Genomic DNA, 18,467 nt, shown 5'->3' with positions numbered 1-18,467 from the left:
AAACGCTGCTTTTGAACTCGGTAACTGTTGGGAACATAGTGTTAGAGTACCCCAGACAAATGCAGGCTTTTTCATTCCCACCTTGAAAAGCTCCTGTTCATAAGCGAGATGAGCATTTTGTAAGGTTCTAGGTGTTCCTCTTATACGTTTATGTACCTTTTCCATATTCAACAATCCAAGTCTTTTAAACAATTAAATTAGGGCTTTTTGCATACTCTCAGATTCTCATCACATCTTTCCACCCCTCCATTAAATCACACACCATCCTTCTCATGAGGTTAACATTGTACTTTAAGGACACAGAGTGAACTGAGCCCTTCAACAGCTCTGAACTTCAGATTACTATGAAATAAAAGAAAAAAGCCCAGATGTTTAAGTTGCATTATTTGCTAGTTTTCCCCTCTAATTTCAGAACCATTTCACAAGGACATACCCAGCCACTCGACATGTTCACAGAACACCCTGCATGTCATACAGACAGTGAGAACTTTAATTTATGCAGTACTTGCTTCACCTCCCATGCATAATTCTATCTTCCCTCTACTCCTGCAATCTAGCGACATGAATGTCAGGCTCAACTAAAGATTTGCTGTTACACTGACAGCATTAAAAGTTTGGCATCTTTAGCAGTCTTGTGAGTTACAAGACGTTTCACCTTTTGATAATAAAATACTTCCATCAATAGTGAACCTTCAACACAAAGAATATCAATATACATCAGTGAAAATAAAGTTATCTCCAAGAAACTCAGTGACAGCTAAGTGGCAATATAGCAAGCCACAGGAGAGCAAGAGCAAGTGCTGCAGCACCACACATGCAAGAATACCCAGAACAGCTTGCTCAAATTTACATCTCACATCAAAAATATATATACACTGATCAGACTGCTGCCTGGGTGTCAGAAGCAATGCCGTTCAGACGAAGCTATCCTTCCTCTACAGGTAAAGGTATTATGCCATGTATCTTCTTCCTTCAGCAACAGCAGTAGGATGAACCTTACTCAACAAAACTGCCAAACATTCTTTGGAATGTATTCTTGCCACGACAGCTACATTAAAGGCTTCCAAGAATTTCAGACCAAAAGCCTATCAGAAGTCACCAGCATTTCTCACAAATATCTCTGCATCCCTTTGAAAAACTTTTATTATTTCTCCCAGAGGTCAGAGGGAAATAAAACCAAAACCACAAACACGCTCTTAAAAGCAAACCCAGTATTATTCCATAAGATGCAAATCACAGCCTTGCAGGTTACCAGAGGTCCACAGACCAACTCAGTTCCTTGACTGAGGATTTCTACTCAATTTATTTCAGAGTTTTACAGTACCAGTAAAGTTTTAAACCTCCTTCTAAAAAAAGAGTACCCAGAGCTGTACCTAGAGAGGGGAAAATAAACACTACCAAATGTAGAGACCAAGCCCTCCTGTTTGCTCCTGCAAGAAGAAAGGCTGCAAATCCATGTCAGTGGTCAAAAGGAACTGCCTGAGACTTACAAGGGTCTCACAGCAAAATAAAAGCAGGGCATCAACCTAGGCATTCCTAACTGGTTTTTTTCCCTTTTCTAAAATTAAGAGGAACTCTACAAAATATAGTCACAGAAACGTCAGTTTACTTCATCTTTCAGTTTACACAGAGAAAAGGTGTTGTTGCAACAGAAAGGTAGTCAAAAACAATTAATACATTAAACAGCACAGAACTAACGGGATTTATTTGCAGAGGATTCTTGCTTAACTGGCATAAATTTAGCCAAACTCTGTAAACTTCCAGACACGCATAAAAACTGAAAATGCAAAACAATTCAAAGTTACAATAATGCAGAGCCTCCCACAACATTTATCATGAGGTATTCCAGTTCTACTTTTTTTCATGCAGCATCTGACTAGCCATAATTACTACCACCATCAGTACACACTGCAGTTCTTCAAAGAAAATAATTTTTTCTTAAAAGTATTCCTAAAAGCCATACAAAGAACAAGGTCAATGACTCTGGTGTAAAACTTCTCAGCAGTGTTCTCTTGCGCTGCACATTGCAAGAGACCAGTCCAGGCAGTCACAATGGTCCCTTCTCATGTTATAAATTAAAAATGCTCTTGCACTGAGCAAACATTTTCACAACCTACTACAAAAATCACAGGATTAAGGTTGGAAGGGGCCTTAGAAGTAATTTTTTCAAACTCTCTGCCTAAAGCAGATTCAGCCTTGAGATCGGACCAGATTGCTCAGGGGTTTATCTACTCACATCTTGAATGCCTCCAAGGATGGAGGCTGCTCAGCCTCATTGGAAGACCTCTTCCGATACCTGGCTGGTCTCATCATGACAACATTTTTCCTTGTTGCCACTTGGAACGTCTCCTGCTTCAGTGCTCACTGTTTCTTGCCCTCATACAATGCATCACCACGAAGAACCTGTTACCAGCTTCTCAATGAGCCCCACAGATATGGGAAGGCTGCTATTAGGCTTCCTCAAAACCTTCTCTGCTTGACCTTGAACAAGCCAAGTTTCCTCAGCCTCTCACAGGGAAGGCACTCCAGCCCCTGACCCTTACTGACATCGTTCCAGCTCCTTTTCAGCAAAGTTACAGCCCAGACAGGGAATCCCCAGCCTGCACTGTGGCAAAGGGTTGCATCTTTCCTAGTGCATTTGTCCTTGTTGAATTTGTGAGGTTCCTGTTGGCTCATTCCTCCAGCCAGTCTAGGTCCCTCTGGATAGCAGCCCTGCCCTTGACTGTCATCCCCCCAGTTTGCAGTCAGCTGCATTGAAGAACGTGTGCTCCACCTCCTCCTCCAGGACACTGACAAAGCTGTTAATCAGGACAAACTCCTGAGGAACCCCCCGATACCAGTCTTCAAGTAGAACATGACCCATTAGCCACAGCCTCTGCCCCTGACCATCCAACCAGGTGTTTTTAACCCAACTCATCGTCCCGTTATCCACACTGCAACATCCTAACTTGGACACAAGAATATTAGGAGAGGCAGTGCTGAACACCTTGCTGAAGTTGAGGTGAATAACACCTACTGCCCTTCCCTCATTTACAAATTAATTCATTTTGTGGTCTGTCTCTGCTTCCACATCCTGCTGGACTCATATTTACACAGAAGCTCTATCACGAGCACCCTGTTTAACCACACCAGCCTCCCAATAGATCTGTTGATTTTCCCGAGTACTGGCATGGATCATTCATGCACTGAGAAGAGGTTGTCCTTAAGGACCTCACAGCTTCCCTGAGCTTATCCCTTAGAGCTACCTGTTACGGGATCTCACCAACTAGCTCTCTTCATAACCAGAAGTTTGTCTCCTTCAAGTTCAGTTAAATGCTGGTTATGTCTTCAACTACAACCTCACTCTTTAAATAAACCTTCCTGCACATCTCAACAATACTTTCTTAAATGTTTCCAACTAAGCCGAGATACCCTGGGCCACTGAAACCCCATCAAAAGATACACACCCCAACACAACAGGGTACACAATTAAAAGGCATCATTCCACACAAATGAACAAAGCTAAGAAATATATCTTTCTCTACTGGAAAGATGCAAGGTCTAACCTGATTTCTGAGGAGATGTCAGCAGTGCTTATTTTATTATACCTACACAATTCACAGTACTTTATAGCATGGGCCCTTTATGATTGTTTTCATGGGGACAGTATAGCAACAATAACAAATAATTTTTTTAAAAAAATCCTCTGTCCTCAGTGTCATCTGTTTCTGCAAAGGGGAAAAAATGGTTGACATGCAGAGACTCTTGATAATTTAAGCACTTGTTCTTTTTTTTTTGTTATAACAGACTAACAGCTTTTCAGATATCCACTAAGCTGATGAATTAGACCATTCCCTTTGTCTGTTATGACTAAAGCTTTAGGTATAATACACACTCAGGGAAGAAAAAAAAAAAGTATTCGTTGTCTAACCAAATTACTTTTCATCAATATTGCTTTAGGAATTACAGACATACTTTAAAGATTTTACACTTCTTAAATATTTTAGTGTGTTTAATATTACTCAGAAGTCAGAAAATTAGCCAAGCAAGCTAGGATGCTTCAAGACATAGTATTTAGATGTCAGATTCATTGTAATTGTATGTAATTTCATTTTCCGACCCCAGACTGAAGTCAATAAATTCGTCATATTGGCAAGCAACAAGATACACATTCTTTCATGTAATCTAATCCATTATTCCTCCACCAAAAGCTATCAAAAGACTTGACTTAAAGAAAGGGCTGCTTTTAATAGCTCTAATGTTTCTCCCTCTATAGATCTTTTTTATTTGTGTAGAAAAGTGTTATTTGTCTAGAAGATACAAACGCAGGCTAACAAACTGTTGAGTTCAAAAGTTGCGCAGCTGGCAATTCAAAAGCCAGAGCCAGCCTCCAAACGCCACCATCCTTGGGTAACTCTCTTCAGAAGCAGTGAGAGACCCACTCCATCAGAAAAACAAGTCGCTATCACCAGATTCATACACAGGAGAGGAGGAGCTGCCTGGAAAGAGGTCTCATTAACGGTGCAAGAGGCTTTACCAAGAAACCAAGCCCCAGCACTGCTGCATCACAGAAGATACCCAGATTTGGGATCCAGCTCCCACAGCCATCAGTGGAGAGTAGGTCAATATTCAGTGATCAGGACACTGGCTTTGAGGCAAGTGCCCTTTCTGTAATGGCACCTTATTAGACAAATGCAGACTCTGACAAGTTAGATGTAGCTACAAAATAAACAAATAGGTTGACTGTTCTTACATCATCAAAGAAATTCAATAGTTGGTAATTCTTTATCAAAAAACATTCAGTGAAAGAGGAACGAATGATAGGGTAACATGTACTTAAGTATAATTTAATCCTCTTAAACACAAATCATTTTAGCAACTGAGGTATAACACCAATTATACTTTCCTGTGGAAATACAAGCACTTCACCTAAATCACTAGTTATTAAAGCAAATATACAGAATAGGTTTCCCAAGCTTGTGAGCGGTCAAAGGCATCACTTAGCCCCTCAGTAAATAAAAATAAAAATATTTAAAAAACACTATTTCCAACACACAAAGAGAAACAAAATAAAGGATCAAGATATGTACATACTGTGAATTAGCAAAGAATTACTGGGGTATTAAAGTCTTCACCTCTAGTTACCACATGCCAAAAATCACATATGCTTATTTGCAAGACTACTTCCATAACCCAAGTTTAAGGATGAAAAAGCAACAAGCACCGCCATGAAAGCAGGTAGGATGTGCAAGTATGATTCCATATAAATCCTTTGTCTACAATAATTTCTTCACCACAGCAAAATACATGTGCAGAAGGCTAGTATTTAAAAAAAAGGATGGACAATCTGGCTGTCCATACATTAAACTACAGTCCAACTCCATTTAAATCTTCCTTAAGCAAGCACTAAATTCTAAGCAATTTTATTGGGCAAACTGTATTTCACGAGCCAGGTTAATAGCTGAAGTCCTTTTTAGCCCTAATATTATCCTTGCTTTCACTACGCCACAGGCTTCCTATTCATAAAGTGGAAAAACAAACCTCTAACACAGCATCATTTGGGAGCCCATAACTTTGTAAAACATCCTATTGCTGGATTTGCTTGACAACATTAAATGCTTACATCTGACCTCTTCACCCTGACATTCCTAGAGGGCAATTCATCTCTTTCTAAAGTAGAATTCTCAAATAAGCCAGAGGAGTTGTCCCCCAAAATGCCTTTTTCTTTCTAATGACTACAGAGGGAGTCCAGCTCTGATAGCAACAGAAAACCAACTTTCTACGCTTCAGACGAAAGAAAGATGCAACGTTCTGCTCATTCAGGTCTTGCTGCAAGGCCTACTACTGCCACAGGACTTGTTTTTAATCATTGTTGAGTTTCGGTGGGATTTTTTCTAAGTATCAAGGCAAAAGACCCTTAGGAAATACTGATATCATTAATATTTTCGGAGCACTGATAGGAAGTCTTACTTGAACCTTACACATTTCACATAGAAAACACACACAAATCAAATGTTCCAATCTCTGCCATTCGTTTTCACTCCTTCAGTAGCTACATCACATTCACTGTGCCGCAGTATTTTAACTTAGAGCACAGGTTGCCTGTCACAAAGACCGTTTGATGCATTTGAACAGGCCTCAATAACGGAATAGAACAAGTTAAGAAAGCCATCGTTCTGAGCCATCGATCTGTATAAACAGTATGTGACTTATTTCCACTATTCCATGATAGGAAAATAGCGTATTATTCTTTTACTGTTTACTTATCTATATTTCAACAGAAGCTCACAATACTAAAATTCAGCGTTGATTAAGTATGCAAGAATTTCCACTTCAGAGCTCAATACATACTTGGAATGGATATTTGCTTTTCTGGTTTTGTTGTTGAGTGTTCGGGTTTTTTTTAAAAAAAGAAGTCTTTAACAACAAATAACACCACAGAAAACCAAGTCTAATAAACAGTTGTGTTTTACACTTCAATGTCAGTCAGAAGAAAACAAAGAGTAACTCAACTCCTCTAAAAGCCTACAAATTACCTCCTTCTTCAAAAGGAGATGAGCAGAACAGTTAATGTCAAAAAATCATCTCTACAAAATGGCAATGAGCTCATTAAAATGCTCTGAACAGCACATTTGATCTTCTTCCTCACATTAAAAAAAAAAAAAAAACACCAAAACAAAACAGAAAAACATGGGCATACCTGAACCAGATGCTGATCGGTGCTGAGACTGCGGTCTTCCACTGGGCGAAGAAGGTTCCTTCATACGATCAATGACACTGTCAGACAGCTGAAAAACATAACCCCCAACCTAGAGTCAGACTGCATCTTCTCCTTTATCCCCATTACCCCTTTCTTCCCCAAAAAGTTAAGTAAAACTTTAAAAAAAAAAGAGCATAGAGCCCCAAAATAAGATATGACAGCTGCCAAAACTCTATTCACAATGCAAAATAAACTATTTCCCCCCATTTGTGGCATGAGCACTCATCTCTTGCAACTGAACAAGATTATTTTGGCACTCAAAGAACACAAGAAACTGATATGACAGAAGAGAGGATATGGGGAAAAATAAAGGAAATAACACCCTTTGTCACGTTGCTTGTAATTAATCAACCTTTTTGCTTTTCCCAGTTATTTGGATGACAGTCAAATATCACACTACGCAGGCACAAAGCACTTAACTCAGGAGGAACTTCATCCTAATAAAGCCCTCCCTCAAAATACTTGTGCAACACAAGTGGTCACAACAGGTGTAGTCAAGCACCAAGTTGATTCTAACGTTGACACATGCACACACAAAAAAACTGTCACAAATTATGCAGAATCAAACAGAATAACAGTAATGTCCAATTTCAGCTCTACTGTAGCCTACACATAAAATTAACAGAAGGTGAAGAAGTAATAACATGAAAACTGCTGGTTTTCAACTTAAAACTTTTTATTGGTCTCTGAACACCAACTCTATCAAAATACTGTTTTGGCAGCCCATGAAAATTTATTTTAATTAGCAAATTCTTTACTAAAACCTACAGCATGATGTCTCTCACTGGCAGAAATCCATTACAAAGATTTCACTAAAATCTGTAATCTAATATGCATGTGTAAAATTTCTTCAGCATACAATTTCTTAACCCAATCGTTAAAACTCTCAATTTAACCTCACATAGTAAAAGTATGTATCCTACTTTCGGATGCTCTGTTGACTAACATGATTTAATTAGCGAAGCTACATTTTCCTAGTACCCATGATATCATTCTGGTTTTATTCCCAGTATTTCAAAATCCAGGATGCTTTAGAGAAATTCCAATAGTCTGCCTGTATTTAAGCACATTTCATAGCAGATGAACTTTGCTACGAACACTTACATTACCATCACCTACTTGCCCAAGGGCATTAAATGACCAGAACTGAAAAATATTAGCGTGCTGAAACAGGCAGCAGTTTCTATCATGGTTCATTCTGCCACACTCCTCCCTATGAGCAGCAATAAAAGACAACTTATTATCATTCCTGGTATGAATTACACACTGTCTTCCATTGAAAAATTTCTAAGCTGCAAGATTTCTCAGTGTCTTGTGTCACAAGCTATCTTCTGGTATAGTATAGGCAAGAGCAGGCCATAAAGTGGGAAAGAACGGGAATGCTTCTGCAGGTACACGGGCTGTCAGCTACCCGGCAGCAAGAGCGCCGGGTGTGGGAAGGGAGGCGCTCCCATCCGTAGAGGTCAGGGAAAGGCAGAACCACCTCTCCTCGTTGCACATCTCCTACAGGCGTCCTGCCGCCCAGCTGCGGTCAGCGGGCTGGGGGCTGGACCCCCCGACGGCAGCCTCCTGCTCCCGCTGGGCTTCTTGCCGCTGCAGGCGCCCCCAGACCCGAGCGGCGCGGCCCCCGCCGAGCCCCAACGGCCCAAGCGGCGCAGGGGAAAGAGGCGGGGGTCAGTGCGGGAGAAGGGCCGGGAGCGGAGGCCGACACCGTGCGGGGCCGGGGCCGCGGGGCCAGCAGTCTGCGGGCAGAAAACGAGGAACGAGGGGTCGGGGCGGGCCGAGCTCAGGGCGGCCCGGGGCCAGCCAGGCCCACAGCGTTCCGGCAGGCCCCAGCGAGCGCCCCCGGCCCGAGGAACCCCCGGGGAGCCCCGCTCTCACCCGCACGCCCTTCACCACCGTGATGTTCTCATTCTCGTCCGCCTCGAAAGTGACGCGCCGGGTGCTGCTCCCACCGCCGCCCATCTTCGCCCGGCGCCACCAAGCCACGGCCAGGGACGGCCCCAAGGAGACTCACTGTCCCCGCTGCCAGCGCGCCCCGCAACAACACTGCCCCTTATTGGCCCACCGCTCCCCCCACCCCGCCCTCCGCTCCTAGAACCTTGTTCCCTATTGGCTGCGGGGCCGTAGCCATGGAGACGGCGCGCCCCCGTCGAGGAGCGGTGAGGGACGCGGAAAGGGAGCGGAAACTTTTTCGGTTTAAACTTCACCGGGGGCGCGCGGACTACGCGCCCCAGGGAGCCCAGCGGCGGGGCGGGGCGGGCCCTGCGCGACGCCCGCTGGGTAGCGCAGTTCTGGCGGCCGCCCTGAGGGCGGGCGGGCGGGAGGCGCGGCCCGCAGCCCGGCCGGCGCTGCCGGGACCCAGCCGCGCTCCGAGGGGGCGTTCGGGGGTCCCCCCAGCCCGGCCGGCCCCGCTGGCGCCGAGGGGCCGGGTGCTGCTGCCCTCCCTCAGCGGGCCCACGCTAACCGTGGGGGCGAGGGGCTGGGCCCGGGGGGCTGTGCCCGGGCCGAGGCCTCATCCCCATTTCCACATCGTAATGGCACAAAATTACCATTAACGTCGCCCCTTTGGGCACGAGATTTTCTTTCCAAGAGATGGATGATGTTAATAACGCATAATGCATTTTCTTTTCAGCCTTTTCTATTGTATATAAACTGCATCTAGATCTGGCTGTTCTGCAAGTAGAATCCTCCCTGCTGATCCCACGGCTTGTCTTGGTGGCTGGAATCGCAGAGCTGAGTGCTGGGAATACATTTGTGAGGAGAAAAAAAGATGTTCTGCGGTGCATAATACCAAAAAAAGTACTGCATTCTAGATGTCAATGGTGTCAAATACATCTTTGAATTTCTCAAGCCTAAATAAATACAAGGCAAGAAGTACCCTTACATAGCTGTATTATATGAATACACACTGGTTTGCCTCTTCCGTGACCTGGCCTCTTTTACCCAGTGAAGCCCCAGCCTTCTGCTGGGACATCTTGACACTGGCAACACACAAATAATAACTATGATAACTAGGAGACTTATCTTTCTTTTCCCTCCCTTCCAAGTCCTTCACCTGCTTGGCTCAAGGCAGGATAGCCTGTTTGTACCGAAGTGACACCAAAGCCTTCCACTCCCCTTGCAAGAAATTTGCCCCAAAAGTGTTTACACAATGATCACTACAGATTACTGCTGCCTCTGTCAACTGACGCATTTCATTTCTCTGAATCGATGCAAACATCATGTTGTCTGCGTTAACAGAACTGCTCACATATCCTTGATATATTTTCAAGCAATTTTTATTTGGATGTAAAGTGTCTATCAGCTGACATTTCAGCAGTATCTGCCTTCCTTGGGGCTTAAGATATTGCTGAAGCATTGGCTGATAGCCACTTTACTACCAAATAAAAATTGCTTAAAAATATATCAAGGACATATGAGCTGTTCTCTTGAGGTATATGACGTGACGTTTATGCCCATTTTTATAGATGTTAAACTGGTTTCTGTGAGGGGGTGCTAGTAAGAATTCAGCATCCTGGTAACTGTTTTTAAGGGAATAAATGGACTGTGCATCTATCTGTCTTGATACTGTGTGAGCACCAACAAACTGAGGGTATTGGATTTTTTATTTTTTTCCCCCACTGGTAATGTTTTTAGGAGGTCAAATTGTATTTATTCCTTAGTGACGTAAGTTTGTGGAAATGCCATTCTCCACATCAGAAGCAGCTCTTCTAACGTATTTGTCCTCTGTTGGGAGGGTTCTAAGAAAATCCTCCTGTCTTGCAGACTAGAAAGATTTATATGTAGGAATTAAGGCTTTAACAACAGCTATTTTCTACCAGAGGCTTTTACGATTGTTTTGTATGACTTGAAATTACAGAATACTGTAACATATGCATAGGTTTCAGGAGAGGGGAAAAAACAAATGGGCAGAATTCCAGCTCAAAATTGCTTTGGATCATTCTGATGTGTTCACTCACTGTAGAAAGAGCAGGACAGAGGTACCCCAGAATTTATGGCTCCCCTATAATAGGTGGAAATGAAAGACTGTTTGCTGCAGGCCAGAGCTGTCTATATATCAGACGCTTTTCTCTGTGGACTGTCAAACCTATTTGAGAGCTCTTTCAAGGGCATTGCCAGACGAAAAAAAGTATTAGAAAAAAATGTTAGAAAAGGCTACAAAAAATTTGCGGTCCAAAAATCATTTGTTAATGACTGGGAAATAAACTCATGTCTTGTTCATGACTCTCACAAGCTATTTGCAAACAGAAAAAGTAGTTTTTCTGTGTACAACTTCAAACAATTTATATGTTCACATAAATAATACGCTTATTTTTAAGAGCAGTGTTTATCAATGTGGTTCATAGAGTTGACTGCTATGTGGCATAGAAAAACTCAGTCTAGTTTAAACTCAGTAGTACAGGCAGCAGCAGTAATCAAAAGATCAAAACAGAGCTCAGCACAGCATAATTTGTTACTACTCAGTAATGTTAGTCAGTCTACAGGAGTTCTGTGCAGCCAAGCCAGGCGCTTTCGGGGTGTGTGTTACCTCAGATAGCTGTGTCCCACTCCAGTCAGAGTAAAGCTCTTCAAAGATACAGTGACATACCCACGGTCATTCAGTGCCAAAGCAGAAGGACATTGGTCTTCTGTATCAGTTCTTTTCACTGGTTACTAGAGAGTACATTTCTACCAAGAAAAAAGATAACACAAGAGCAGAATGACAAATAAAAATGTAGCAATCAATACAAACCTATTAACAGCTTCTCTTTCTTGTTTGAGCTGAACCCATTTCTGACTTGCGTAAGCAGAAAATCCATCTCAAACTAGTAAACTTCGGGGATTTCATTGTGTATCTGAAAAACAAGCGGTGTCTTATTAGGTTAAAAACACTCACTTCTTGTGGTACCGTATGCTTTTCCACACACCCTGCAGGTTTTTATGGCCAGGTTATAAATGCTCAATCCTTTGTTAAAAAGCAATGCTGTGGTCCCATCTTGTTTGTCCTTGACTGGATGTACTCATTTGTGGTAGGAATACTTCTTGTACCACTTAACACTCAAATTGTTTGCTATCATGTATAGCCAAAAAGTAGTGAAGGACAACATTGCCAGACATTCACAAACAAATAAATCCTAATGAGCCCAGGAACAAGGCACTATTAAATTTCAGGCTCTTGTCTCAAGACTTAAAAAATGCCATGAAAACACTTGATAGGCGAGGTGACATATAAAGGCTCATTGCACACCTGCTGTGAGTTTTTATTCTGTGGAGGATCATCTTGCTCGGTCACTGCCACGGTGAGCATGTTGCACTATACGACTTTACCTGGTTATCCCTTGATGGTCATCTATTCCTTAGAAATGTTCAGCATGGAAGGGCTTTGATAGTACCTAGGTTCCTCCTTATCAGCACTGACCATTATAGCAACGTTTGCAAGTTCTCAAAATCTGGAAATTACTCTTTCCTGTTGGATGTAACAGTCCGCAGCGCCTTCTGCCGTGAGATGAGATTTCACGAGTAAATAATGTATCTTCAGTACATTCCTGGTGTGCCAGATCCTGCTTCTGCTGGTGCCACTGGCACAAGTTTCAGTGTCTGTTATAACTGCAGGGCAAATTACACTAAGCCATCAAATTTCTCTAAACGAGCTTTACAAACATATGCAAAGGCCCGGTAGTATAAAGGGCAGAATACCTTACCTTTCGATCCCTGTTCAGCTCCTGCAGAAGCTGAAAGCTCATGGCTCATCTCAGAATCGATGCTTCAATCATTGTTTCACTTTTTACAGTCAGTGTTTTATTCTTGTTAGTTCAAGACAAAAGCGTGCGTGAATTTTGCTACATACTCTGTAGTACCCTATCAGCAACACTTACCAACTGATACCACAAGGAGAGTCATGTCTGCACCGTTTGGTTTCCTGAGTCATCAAGGTTAACAACCTGATCAATGAATAATGATTAATCAGTCTTCTTTTTTCTGAGAAAATAAAAAAGATGAGTTCAACTCATACTCATTGAAGGAGTGAGGCTGGATTTCTAGTTGGTGTCTGAGACAGCTCCATGTGATGTGTGGTATCTGAGACCACTGCTGCTTCCTCAAGATCAGGTTCAGAGTACCTTTATCTTTATATATATAATATAGATATAATACTTGATTAATACTTTATTAATAGTCTTTATTTTTCTGTTGGCTACTACACACTATACATTGGATTATGATGAAAAATATCACCCCAGTGATCCCTGTACTTTCCACTGAGGACAGCCCGGACTCCATGCCTCACAGCACTGGCCAAGGGAAGCTGTTGCAAAGATTGTGTAGCTAATGTGTATCATACAGTTCAGGACCCTCAGATTTCCTTGTGGACTTCAAAGTGCAATATATTAATATTATGTCATATTAATGTGTGATTATTTATGTTGATATTCTTTTATCTGACTGGTGTGGTTCACATCAGTAGCAAGTGAGCTGCAGAATTTGTAGCCAGCCTGACTGTCATCTCCATCCAAGACCAGATTTGATTCATGGTCTCATTTCCTGGTTTCCCTCCCACTGCTCGCAGCCCTTTTTTTTTTTTTTTTTGTTCCTCCCTTCTCCATGGTCTATTTATTAAATATAGAGTTAGAAACACAATTAGAATTTAATCAAGTCTATAACGTCTGAATACTAAATCTTTGGAACAGTAAGAATTCTTTCCCAAATCTGGCTTACCAGGGTTGTCTGTTCAGCTGATGAACTCAGCCTTCTTTACTGATGGGGTGACTGAAAAAGAAGCACCTTTTTTTTTGATCAATTCCAAGCGATGACTGTGTGAATAATTCTGAAATTCCCAAGCACTGCAAGAAGGCCTGCAAACGCAAAGACACGGCAAAAATATTTTCTTGGAGTTCTGTATACACTGATGTATGAAGCTGAAAACCAGAAGCGTTGTGGTGCAAAGCGCTGATGTGTTAAACGAAAAACAGGTTAAGTCTCAAACAAAGGAGGGGACACAGTCCCCTGCGGACCATGGAAAGGGTTTGTCTTGAATCCATGCCAGGAAAAGTAGTTCCAGTAGAGGTTCTACCTTGAAAATATTTATGCATGTACAGATTATTGAATACTGGCAAGAATTCAGGCTTGGTTTTCAAAGGTGCCAGATATGTGCCATGCACATCCCTTGCCCTGTGCCGTCTTAGGATTTTCTGAGTTGGAGTCTACCTAAAAGCAAGAACAGGAGCCAATAGAGAGAGAAGCTAAGAATATTTCCCTGCCTTCCCCTCACTCTCTGGTGAGTACATCTAGTGTGAGTACTAGTACATCACAGGTGTACTAGTAAAGGGAACACAACCCTCTGGTAAAAAAAAAAAAAAGATATATTATTTGTAGATTATTAGGACATTCGTTATGGGGGAACATCTGCAATTCAGATACATCTGGGTGTATTGTAGAGGGAGCTGAACTCACATTTCGACAGTACAGTCGTTAGGCTACGATCTGCTTTTGGGCTGCCATCTGCAGTCATTCTTGCCACAGTGACCGGTCAGATAAGTCACATGAAAGAGTGTCTATGCCTAGGTTATATTATACTTCATAGGCCTTGGAAATATCTTTTCCAATAGGAGAGCATCTGAGAACATTGAAGAGTGTCCAGTATATCTTGTGCAAACAGGTTTTTCAAATTATTTCAACAGAGGCACACAATACAAAGCCTGTGGTCTCTCTCCTAAGTAGTTCATCCAGTTTATGACAACGACTACTGCTTTTAGCTAACAGAATTACTCTTCTAGCCAAGCATGAGGTATCTCTGGTGCAGAAGATGAAAGAGCGCTGGTGTTCAGACTTCCCAGACCTATGTATGAGAGCACTGCAGAAGCCACACTGCAGCTGGCCAGAGGCTCTGTGTTGGGAGTGATGTTTCCACTACACAGCAAGCACCTGGTGGCCTGAGCACAGCTCCTATCTCCCTCTGCAGGCTCCGCCAGTGATAAACTCCAATTAAACTTCATTCAGGCATCCAAAATCTGAACTAGCTTTAGAGATGACTCATCATCAATTACAGAGGCAACCCAGGGCAACTGCGCTGCTAAAGACATCTCAGTTATGTGCCTAAATTAAGTGGTCTAACAGCCCCCCACTGCTCCTGTGGTTAGTCAGGCAGGCATCCGTGCTGCAGAAATCAGGCTCAGTCCTTCCTGACAGCTCGGGTACTTGCAGCAGTGCTCTCAGCCAGCCTGCATTTGTGGGACTTCCTATGAAAACAGCTACAAGGAAAAGCCTAATCACCTGGCTGTGGTACAATGTCACAGCACTCACCAAACTATCAAGCTGCAACAAGATCTTTTACCATCTCATACCAACACACTGTTCATGCCAGTCCCTCTGCTGCCTTCTCCGAGTCACTCCTCATCCAGGGCCCGCCCTCTCTCTCCACTTGCTGCTGCTGCTGCTTCTTCCTCTCCCTCCTTCTTCCTCAGCTGCCCCCTCTCCACTGGCTGCCCAACCCCTTAACAGAACCAGCCACAGCTGCACATCATCCACACCAGCCAGCCCACCGCCCCTGAAGCCAGCCCACAGCTGTATATTATCAATGTTAATTAACCCAGGTTCATTCCTCTACAGTACGGTAGGCTCAGGACACTGTTACACTGAAATTCGTGATATGGGCAGTAGTAGAACATGCCTCACGAGTAGAGCAATGAATTGATTGCTAGCCCAGATAACGCTGCAACAATCTAGTAGTCCGAAATAATTAATGTCTTTAAAGTCCCTTCAGTAACGCAATAGAATTCTTTATACTAAAAGAAACTTTAGACACTCCAGCCCTTATCTCTGGTGTGATGCTCACCCTGCCCTCTGGGTCCCAGGGGTGGCAGGATCAGTCTCTTTCAGCCACAACCAGGGAGAAGGTTACAAATCACCACCCCCGAGCCCTTCCCTGGCAGGGTGTGATGCCCACGGTGGGGTTTCTTCCTCCTCACTCTCGGCACCCCCGGGGGTATGTGGCCCCCCACCGCCCGCTCCCTTCTCCCCGGTGCCCAGCACCAGGGCAGAGCTGCCCAGCGCCCAGCCCAGGCACACCAAGGGCTGGTGTTTGCTGGGCAGCGCCTGCCCGGGGCGGCAGCCCTTGGCTGTGCCGGGTGTCCCCAGCGCGGAGCTCAGGCAGGTGGGCACCAGCCCCTTGGCCGCGGGACACGTGTGATCCCAGGGACACCCAGCTCAGGGCACGGCCAGCCCAGAGATGTCTGAGACCTGTGGTGTCAGGTCAGTGCAGTGCCCATGCTCTTCTGCTGCTGATGGCAAAAATCATGTTTACTAGGCTGTAGTATACATGTGGCAAGGCCACAGGATGAAAAATCAGACTAGCAAAAACACTTAGAAGAAACAAACATGTTTGGTCATACAGAGCAGTCTTCAAATCTGGGATAGCACAGGGCAGAAGCTCACCTCACTTCAGTTTTTAAAAACCTGTGGAGAACAAAGAATGAAAACTCAGTTTTATCTGGTTTTAAAAATTAAGATGCTTCCAGTGAGACAGAACAAAGAAGGGGAGGTTTTTTTTCTGGTTTTCTTATTGTCTTTTTTTTCCAGAACTTATCTCTTTAATGCACAGAACGGTCTAAAGGACTGCAAAATTTAATTGATAGTAGATGTTTACAACAGAGTGTCAGACAGATTGTACTGGATACCACAGAGAGATCCATGGATTCAGGCTATCATTGAAGACAAGGGGTTGCCTGCAGAGGTGGTCTTCTGTGCCTGGCTTCACTGCAGTCACCTTCATAAATACACGAGTGGCAGGGACTGCGGCACGTAGCTGGCTTCCAGCTGCTTCAGTACAAAAGCAAAAGGATTTAGTATTTAACATCAATGTCAGCAGAAATGTTTCATGACCTTCAACAGGCCTCTGCCCCCTATGGAGTAATTCATCAGAAAACTTGGCTGGGCTGTAGCATCATCTTGGACAAATTCAAGTGCCTCCTGCAAAGAGCATCAAGGACTCGGGGACTCAGCATTGATAGTCTCTCTGGCCTCGCTCCACTGGTGCCTGAGTCACAAGGGCTGGGAGCTGCATTCTCAGAAGCAGGCTTTGATCATTATCTATCCTTCCTGCTCTGTCTGAAGGGAGAGAGATATCTAAGTAATCTCAGTTAATATTCACTTCTTCCACTGCATCATTAGACACCTCCCTCCTTCCCTCAACTTTTTTGGGGCCGAAATATACAATTCCTCTCTGGAAAAATATTATCTCATATTTCTGTTTATTATTTGTGTTTCCTTAGCACCTAGGAACACCAGTCATGGTCTACACAGCGGTCAGAGTGGGCAAAGGAGAAACAGCAGCATGGTTGCAGTGAGCTTCATGGAAACATGCAAGAGTCTAGACTTGGAAGGACAGGCTGTCCATGGGGACCTGGGGGCTGCTTCTCTGGACAGCTATAAGGCTACATTTCAAGTGACTGCCGAGAGAGGCTGTGGGGTCTCCTGCTCTGGGGACATTCAGAACCCCCTGGACGTGACTGTGTGCAGCCCGCTCTGGGAGAGCTGCTGAAGCAGGGGCTGGGCTGGGGGGGCTCCAGGGGTCCCTTCCCACCCCACCATTCTGTGACATGTAAACCCTTTATTGCTGAGGAGCTCAGCCTCAGCCTGGAGGTGGTCTGAGGTGCCAGCATGAAAAAGACACAAGAGAGAAAGAAGTGAGAGGGAAGATCAGAACAGAAACTACTTTTCTACTATGCAAGCTGGATCTCCTTGAGGGAGCACATAGAGACAGAGGTCATACAGGATGGGGCAGTCTTTTACTATCGCACAGCAAGATAGCAAAGGGAGTCAGAAAAAATTCAGGGTGCTTGGGTACAAATGCTAACACTCTTCCCACTTCTGTAATGAAAGTTTCACTGTGCCCCATGTCTTTCCCTGTTAGTAAGATGGGAAGATCCTTCTACTTCCATGATGTTATTGTCCTGAATCCCATCCACAGTCCCTCCAGCAGACATGAGAGGAGTCATCCCGTGTTGGGACATCACCTCCACTGTTATTAAAAAGGACTTTTTTTTTAATCTATTACAGCTTCTCCAGTATGTCCAACATTGTCCAACACAGCATGAAACAGCATTCTCATAAGCTAAGTGGGAAGCTTAAAAATGGTGTAAGATGCGTGCATAACTTCAGAGATGGAAGGTCATTATTGGTACCTTGCTATGCAAAAGAAAAAGCAATACCTAGCAGCCCTGGATATTCACTTCATTGAAACACTTCCCATGGTCATTTCCACAGGGAAACTCATGCCACGTGAACTAGCTTCAATATTATGGTTGGTCTTGGGGGGAAAGGTAAACCTTTGGTTATATCCAATGGCCTAAGCTTTATTGGAGGAAAAAGGATCAACATCACTGCTACAATTTTCCTAAAGCAAGAAATATTTTATTCTTCAAGAAAACTTAATGTCATGTATCCATAACCAAAATGAACTAGCAGTCAGATTGTTTCTTTACATAGTTTTCTTGAAGAATTTTCCCCAAGGATATCATAGTTCCTTAATTGAAATGTGCCTGTATTTCTTTTATCTCATTATAGTAGCTTTAAACAAGACATAGTCTGTGGGAATCGATGGGGAAAAGTCCTCTATTTGCCATCCCAGATATTCCATTTGCACTGTTTGCTTTTCCAATAGTAAATTTTCAAAGAGGCTGTCAGCTAAGTTGCTAAAGTGCCATAATAATTAAAGAGGAGATTAAACAATTCAAGACAATGGCGACTAATT

At 43.4% G+C, this 18,467-nt stretch overlaps 1 protein-coding gene across 2 annotated transcripts in view; it reads right to left on the bottom strand.

Annotated features, from left to right (window-relative positions):
• CHCHD3 (coiled-coil-helix-coiled-coil-helix domain containing 3) overlaps positions 1–8,795 on the bottom strand; it is a 164,178-nt gene extending 155,383 nt beyond the window's left edge. The window contains exons 1-2 of one of the 2 annotated variants that reach the window (XM_080393445.1): positions 8,621–8,795; positions 6,680–6,767 (exon numbers count right to left, since the gene is read on the bottom strand). In XM_080393445.1, the coding sequence (XP_080249571.1) occupies positions 6,680–6,767; positions 8,621–8,704 (172 nt within the window). In that variant the 5' untranslated portion in view covers positions 8,705–8,795. The remainder of the gene's footprint in view (positions 1–6,679; positions 6,768–8,620) is intronic. The other variant, XM_080393444.1, reaches the window with a different exon arrangement.
• Between the last annotated feature and the right edge of the window lie 9,672 nt (positions 8,796–18,467).

Source organism: Falco punctatus (assembly GCF_963210335.1).
Source record: "Falco punctatus genome assembly, chromosome: 6".
NCBI classification, from domain to species: domain Eukaryota; kingdom Metazoa; phylum Chordata; class Aves; order Falconiformes; family Falconidae; genus Falco; species Falco punctatus.
The sequence above is the reverse complement of the archived record's forward strand: the minus strand, read 5'-3'. Positions and strand labels throughout refer to the sequence as shown.